The sequence below is a fragment of the Myxocyprinus asiaticus genome, chromosome 2 (genome assembly GCF_019703515.2).
Source record: "Myxocyprinus asiaticus isolate MX2 ecotype Aquarium Trade chromosome 2, UBuf_Myxa_2, whole genome shotgun sequence".
NCBI lineage: Eukaryota > Metazoa > Chordata > Actinopteri > Cypriniformes > Catostomidae > Myxocyprinus > Myxocyprinus asiaticus.
Window position 1 is genome coordinate 3,111,059 of NC_059345.1, and position 8,130 is coordinate 3,119,188.

General features: G+C 37.1%; 2 protein-coding genes across 2 annotated transcripts; both read left to right on the forward strand.

Moving 5' to 3' along the window:
- Positions 1-272: 272 nt before the first annotated feature.
- On the forward strand, positions 273-908 carry LOC127411213 (histone H4). The gene has a single exon (XM_051646612.1). It carries the CDS (start codon positions 315-317, stop codon positions 624-626), a length of 312 nt encoding a protein of 103 aa, XP_051502572.1. The 5' UTR covers positions 273-314; the 3' UTR covers positions 627-908.
- Positions 909-1,447: 539 nt separating this feature from the next.
- Positions 1,448-1,858, forward strand: LOC127411317 (histone H2B-like). Its single transcript, XM_051646813.1, has one exon. The coding sequence runs from the start codon at positions 1,484-1,486 to the stop codon at positions 1,856-1,858; it is 375 nt and encodes a 124-aa protein (XP_051502773.1). The 5' UTR covers positions 1,448-1,483.
- The last annotated feature ends 6,272 nt before the right edge of the window (positions 1,859-8,130 follow it).

Below are 8,130 nucleotides of genomic sequence, written 5' to 3' on the forward strand. Positions count from 1 at the left end.
CTTTTTCATACTTGACTTTGGTATATACTTTGGACACGGAAGTAAATGATTGCAGGTAAAATACTGTAACGGTCATGTTGAACATCTGATAAATACTTATTTGTTATATTATGTTACTTAATATATAATGATCTCATGGAAAAAATGATAAAATCTAATAAATTCGAGTAAATCTGTGCTCTTTGGTACGTCAGCGCTGACGTGCTTTAGGCTCCTCCTTCAATGCTGTGTTTCTATTAGGTCCTGTAAGCATCTTTAAATATCCTCTCCAGCAGCTCTATTTCTCACATTCAGTTGATAGTTGAACTTTCATCATGTCTGGAAGAGGAAAAGGCGGTAAAGGACTCGGGAAAGGTGGCGCCAAGCGTCACCGCAAAGTGTTGCGTGATAACATCCAGGGAATCACCAAACCCGCAATCCGTCGTCTCGCTCGCCGTGGCGGTGTCAAGCGTATCTCCGGTCTGATCTACGAGGAGACTCGCGGTGTGTTGAAGGTGTTTCTGGAGAACGTTATCCGTGATGCCGTCACCTACACTGAACACGCCAAGAGAAAGACCGTCACTGCCATGGACGTTGTGTACGCGCTGAAACGACAGGGACGAACTCTGTACGGATTCGGAGGATAAACGACTTTATTCAGGAGAAATCCGACAAACCCAACGGCTCTTTTAAGAGCCACACACAATCTCACATAAAGAGAGTTAAAGCAATAGAAATTGTTTCATTAGATTAATTGTTACATATTGTATTATATTATGAAGTTGTTCTTTGGAGATCTGTACGAACTAACTGTAGCTGCAGCAGTTCATAAAGATATCGTCTTTCCATGAATAAACGTTAAATGTTTTGTTGTTGAATACATGTTTCATGTGGTTTTCAAACACGTACAGAATTACAGATGACATTTCTATGGGCGTATCCATAATAAAACAATCCAGATTTACTTTTAACGCTGATACTTTTAATTGTTTAGCAAAGATGAGAAAAAACAAGTAGACCAGAATAGTACTAAACACAGAACTGTAGAAAAAGAAAATGAGATATTGTAAATTATTTATTTATTGTATTTATTTTTGTTTTTTTATTTTTTTATTATTATTTATGGTTTTATATGAACGAAAAAAAACGTAATAGTGATTTCTTTAATTGTATTATTCATTATATTACATTATTTTACTAGAATATAATAAAAATAATAAAAATGAGCGGGAGAACTAAATAAAGGAAATGTAATCGTGTGGGGGATGGAAACTTTCAAACATGAGGCGAGAGGCGGGACTTTCATTTGGAAGTCTTTGATTGGCTCTTTCCGGCCCGTCAAACTTACAACTGTCCAATGAAATCATTTAATGGGTTTGACCAATGAAAATACGCAATCAGAGGACGCGCATCATCTCCTCACAGAATTAGCATAGAGGAGGGAATAAATACTTGTATGAGCGGCTTAAGAATCATTATTGTGAGTTTGTTCTTCAAGATCATCATGCCTGAACCAGCTAAATCCGCACCGAAGAAAGGATCCAAGAAGGCCGTCACAAAGACCGCCGGTAAGGGAGGAAAGAAGCGCAGGAAGTCCAGGAAGGAGAGTTACGCTATCTACGTGTATAAAGTCCTGAAACAGGTTCATCCTGACACCGGGATCTCTTCCAAGGCGATGGGAATCATGAACTCTTTCGTCAACGACATCTTCGAGCGCATCGGCGGTGAAGCGTCTCGTCTCGCTCACTACAACAAGCGCTCCACCATCACATCGAGAGAGATCCAGACCGCCGTGCGTCTGCTGCTGCCCGGTGAACTGGCCAAACACGCCGTGTCTGAGGGCACAAAGGCCGTCACCAAATACACCAGCTCCAAGTAAAGTGTGTCGCTTTCAGCGACCCCCAAAGGCTCTTTTAAGAGCCACCCATCTTCTCGTTTAAAGAGTATTTATGCGGTTTAGGAATTTATTATGAACGTATGTTTGTCTGTAGTTGTGAAGTGACGGTCCACATCAAAGGTTCGTACTGTGTGTCGATAAACCAACACATTGAAGCACTGTATCGGAGCTTGATTCGTAATGGGGAAAAAATCAAATAAGCTGTGATGAATCTTTATTAGATTTCTTCAGTATCTGGGTTAAAAGAGGCACAAATCCCAGTGCAACTTTCACTTCAATGGGTACATTAGTGCAAGTACATCTTCTGTTGATAACACTTCACTTTGCAGCCCACAAGCATATTTATTTTCCAATCCAATCACACTTAAGACATCTGTTGTTCACTGGCGTGTAAATATGATGGGAAGATTCGAGTCAAAAGCAGCTACAGTGAAAGTGGTTTGGAAATTATCTTCCTTAATTTAGTCTGTTGCTAGCAATGGGCAGGCTATCAATAATCAGTACTTGCACAGTAGCAAAGTTGGATGAGTACTAATTAAAACACAAGGAGAATATGGATTTCGGAGAACATTTTATGCGAACGCGATCACACAGAAACAACATATATGAGACCTCCCAGAGAACTCCGGCGAAGAGGGGAAATATACGGCGTGAATGTGTTTCTGTCTCTAGCAGGCGCAATGAGCACTTCTCTTTTGTGAGAAAACAATGTTTGTGAACACAACACACAGAAATAAAACATATGCAGTCTCTCGGCAATCTCTGGCGGGGGAATTAACAGCATGAATGTGTTTGCATCTCGAGCAGGCGCAATGAGTATGGTTTGGTACGCTGTTCATGTCAGGTCAAGTTTATGTCTAAACAAGTTCATGTTTATGTTTCAAGTTTATAGTTAGGGTTTTATTGGATTTCACATTTGTTTAATAAATTGCACTTGGGTTCTTCAATTTGACAAATGATATCATAAACATCATAAATGTAAATTATAAATACTGATGACAGCTGGATCAAGTTACCTTCTTTCCTGTTGGGAGTCATCTTATAAAACCGGCTAAATTTATATCTAATGTTACCATTTAAAAGTAAATGCTCATTGTTTTAACAGGGGAAACACCTTCTGCACAACTACCTTTTACTCAAATTGTTATTTTGATAATATAATTGGTAATAAAAACATTTGTATGAAATTATAAGAGTTTAAAATTTGTCACTGCCTCGTGAAGAAGCATTTTCACTATAGTGAATCCCACTGTATATTTGCTAAATTTTTTTTAATAAAAACACAAAATAAAAATAAATGCTGACTCAACAAAATTGGAGTACACATCAATATAAAAATAACAGTGAAACCTTTTACAGTGTGTTGATCGAGTGGTCCTTGGTTCTCAAGTATTAGGCCTACGATACTTTGATCTGATATCGCTTTGGATGTGATTGATCCCTGATTCAAAACTCCTTCGGGTATTCAGCCTTTTAACAAAACTAAGCAAAAAACTATCCAGTTCTCCTGTACTGAAAGAGATACTAACCCGCACTAATCCTAACCCTGCTTTTATAGACAACTAAACACTCAAACTAAACTGATCTGCTGTTGATAGTAGCTCTTTCATAGTATTGCTTGCCAGAACATGTTTTCAAAGCATATACATGGCAATGAAATCAGTGCATTCTTTCCACATGTACCTACAATGCCAGGACTTGTTGAGAGAGCAGGAAGCGGCCAGAGACAAGATATACCTGCAAAGTTATACAATCTAATATCAAGGGGAGTTTGTGCAAACAAACCCTCATATCTCATGAATAGAGGAACCTGAAACTACTAAAAGGCCTATCAATCATTTTATGTAAAAGACTTTAAAATGTAAATAATTTCATAAGATGTCTTTGAGCTTCTGTTGGAACGCATTCTGAGAGGCCAGCACATGGTATTTGTAGAGGTAATCACAAAGAGTTGTCATAAAGAAGTGATATTTGTCTAAACATAAACACATTTTGATTAATGGCATATTAATGAATTATCAGTGTTGAGTTACAGTAAATAAACAAAAACATTGCAAGCTATTGCACCAGTTCAGTGAGACCAAAACTGCCTGCAAAACCTAGGATTGCTACACGTTACTGCATGTGTGCACTATATACTTTCAGTTTTCAATAAAAAAAAAAAAAACAGCCGGACCATGTTAAATTTGAAGCACCCTATAAAAGCTACACACAAATCTGATACCATTAAAAATTGTGTAAAATTCTGCTTTTACATACATATTTTCCCAAAAAAAATAAAAATAATTCCCAGTAAAATTAATGAAAAAGACTTTACAAAATAGAGTAACACGATATCTGCTTGATCATAGACATGATTCTACAAGAAAAAAGTCTCATGACAAGAGTTAAAAAAAATTCTTGTGATGAAACTATTAGACATTTTGGTCTGACTTTATATTCGGTGTCTTTAACTACTATTAACATTAAAATACATGCAATGTACTTATTGCGTAACTAAATGTTGTTCTGCAAAATGATCACAAGATGCACATTTGCTGCTACTGATGTTGAGGTACATGTAGGTTTTAAAGTAGGGGGGTAGGGTTTAGATTCGGGTTAGGGTAGGTTTAAGTTTAGGGTTAGGTGTATGGTTAAAAGTATAACTGAAGATGAAATTATACGCAGGTACTTTAAATGTAAGTACAATGCAACAACACATATTTACATAAGTAAATTGTATCAAACACTGATGTACATAGTAGTTAAAGACACTTAATATAAAATGGGTTTGATATTTTTATTATACATTTGACTTCTGCCTTGCCTTTTTTACCTTCAGTGTTTGTTTTTCTTCTCTGAAGTTTAAGCAAACTTTATGACACGTTCGTTTGGAATGCCACAAACACAAGCGGAGTGACAGTGTGACCTGTCAACCCTCTTGGAACACCTCTCGTCCAATCAGATTCAAGAACCAGAACTAACTGTTGTATAATATTAAATATACATAGGCTACATAAAAGGAATGGCATACCTCTATATGATTATCAGGAAAATAAATACAAAACATAAAAACTTAAATAAACCATACCTGAGTTCCCCAAGTACTTATTAGAACGCTGGTCACACATAAGCAACTACTTATCTCCACAGTGTGTTTCCTAAAAGCATTATTATCTTGATAAACATTTGATAAAGCATGAAAAAACGCTTGTGAGCCACGGACCACTCATACTGTAAGTGTTTAGTGTTTGTGTGAGTGACACCGAGCACCGTCTCTACATGTTTATTACATTATTTTAATTTCACATGTGTTACCCTGATGGTGTTTAGTGTTTGTGTGTCTCTACATGTTTATTACATTATTTTAATTTCACATGTGTTACTCTGATGGTGTTTAGTGTTTGTGTGTCTCTACATGTTTATTACATTATTTTAATTTCACTTGTGTTACCCTGATGGTGTTTAGTGTTTGTGTCTCTACATGTTTATTACATTATTTTAATTTCACGTGTGTTACCCTGATGGTGTTTAGTGTTTGTGTGTCTCGACATGTTTATTACATTATTTTAATTTCACATGTGTTACCCTGATGGTGTTTAGTGTTTGTGTGTCTCTACATGTTTATTACATTATTTTAATTTCACATGTGTTACCCTGATGGTGTTTAGTGTTTGTGTGTCTCTACATGTTTATTACATTATTTTAATTTCACATGTGTTACTCTGATGGTGTTTAGTGTTTGTGTGTCTCTACTTGTTTATTACATTATTTTAATTTCACATGTGTTACCCTGATGGTGTTTAGTGTTTGTGTGTCTCTACATGTTTATTACATTATTTTAATTTCACATGTGTTACTCTGATGGTGTTTAGTGTTTGTGTGTCTCTACTTGTTTATTACATTATTTTAATTTCACATGTGTTACCCTGATGGTGTTTAGTGTTTGTGTGTCTCTACATGTTTATTACATTATTTTAATTTCACATGTGTTACTCTGATGGTGTTTAGTGTTTGTGTGTCTCTACATGTTTATTACATTATTTTAATTTCACATGTGTTACTCTGATGGTGTTTAGTGTTTGTGTGTCTCTACTTGTTTATTACATTATTTTAATTTCACATGTGTTACCCTGATGGTGTTTAGTGTTTGTGTGTCTCTACATGTTTATTACATTATTTTAATTTCACATGTGTTACTCTGATGGTGTTTAGTGTTTGTGTGTCTCTACTTGTTTATTACATTATTTTAATTTCATGTGTGTTACCCTGATGGTGTTTAGTGTTTGTGTGTCTCTACATGTTTATTACATTATTTTAATTTCACATGTGTTACCCTGATGGTGTTTAGTGTTTGTGTGTCTCTACATGTTTATTACATTATTTTAATTTCACATGTGTTACTCTGATGGTGTTTAGTGTTTGTGTGTCTCTACTTGTTTATTACATTATTTTAATTTCACATGTGTTACCCTGATGGTGTTTAGTGTTTGTGTGTCTCTACATGTTTATTACATTATTTTAATTTCACATGTGTTACTCTGATGGTGTTTAGTGTTTGTGTGTCTCTACTTGTTTATTACATTATTTTAATTTCACATGTGTTACCCTGATGGTGTTTAGTGTTTGTGTGTCTCTACATGTTTATTACATTATTTTAATTTCACATGTGTTACTCTGATGGTGTTTAGTGTTTGTGTGTCTCTACTTGTTTATTACATTATTTTAATTTCATGTGTGTTACCCTGATGGTGTTTAGTGTTTGTGTGTCTCTACATGTTTATTACATTATTTTAATTTCACATGTGTTACTCTGATGGTGTTTAGTGTTTGTGTGTCTCTACTTGTTTATTACATTATTTTAATTTCACATGTGTTACCCTGATGGTGTTTAGTGTTTGTGTGTCTCTACATGTTTATTACATTATTTTAATTTCACGTGTGTTACCCTGATGGTGTTTAGTGTTTGTGTGTCTCTACATGTTTATTACATTATTTTAATTTCACATGTGTTACCCTGATGGTGTTTAGTGTTTGTGTGTCTCTACATGTTTATTCCAATATTTTAATTTCACGTATGTTACCCTGATGGTGTTTAGTGTTTGTGTGTCTCTACATGTTTATTACATTATTCACTGTACTAAACATTGCATCCCTGGCTGCTTTGACCACTGAGCCCTTTGCTTCTTTGGCTGCCTTGACCTCTGTGTCCCCACCTGCCTTGACCTCAGATCCCTCTGCATCCCCAGCTGCCTTGATCTCCAAGCCTTCAGTTTCCCCGGTTCCCCGACCCACTAAGCCCTATGAGCCTCCACCTCCTGCAGCTTCCTGCCCTCTGAGTCCCTTAGTACCTAACTCTGTAGTGCCTTGCCCTCTGAGTACCCAAGTACCTTGTTCTCTGAGTTCCACTGTGCCTTGCTTTCTGGGTCTCTGGCTGCCCTGAACTCCAGGTCCCTGGCTGCCCTGACCTCTGGGTACCCTGTTGCCTGAAAACTGCCAGCATCTCCCGGCCATCCGCTGTGTCCCCGGTTGTCTTCTGTTGCTTTGCCTGGCCCGCTCTGGTCTTCTGCTGCCTCTCCTGGTCCACCATGGTCTCCTGGTCATCCAGTGGATCCACGGTGGTCTCCTGCTGCTTCACCTAGTTCATCATGGTCTCCTGGCCATCCACTGGACCCATGGTGGTATCCTCTTGCCTCACCTGGTCTGTATTGGTCTCCTGTTTGTCCACGGGATCCATGGTGGTCTGCAGCAGCCTCTCCTGATCCCTGTGTTCTTCATCTCACCCGTTGGCACCCCTTTCATCACCCACCAGTTTTGCCCTACACTAGCTTGCTCATTTTTGTTGTTGCTTTTGGGCTTCAGGAGCCACTCATTAAATGGGGGGCTATGTAATGCTATGGTGTCTTTGTATTTACTTTTATTTTAACAGTATTATTGGTAGTATTTATTATGGAATTTTATTTTGAATATGTTTTCTCTGTCCTTACTGTGACTTGATTCATCATCCCTTCCTGATTGTTTCCAGCTGTGTCTTGTTAACACATTCCCAACCTCACATTCTTTGTCTTTGTTTGTTCTTGTTCATTTATGACTTTAATGGTTTGTTTCTAGTGGTTCCAGTGTTTCTCATGTTTTATATGTGTTTTCATTAAAGAGCTGCAATTATATCCATTGTCTCTCACATCTCATCTCCACAAGCATTACAAGTGGAAAAAGCACAGAAGGATTTAAAGAAAAGGACTTTCCAACAAGTGTTGCAGTCACGCTATTCACAT

What these genes read in the sequence shown, in the direction of transcription:
- LOC127411317 (XM_051646813.1), top strand. Translation starts at nt 1,484, where the DNA reads ATGCCTGAACCAGCTAAATCCGCACCGAAGAAAGGATCCAAGAAGGCC.
- LOC127411213 (XM_051646612.1), top strand. Translation starts at nt 315, where the DNA reads ATGTCTGGAAGAGGAAAAGGCGGTAAAGGACTCGGGAAAGGTGGCGCC.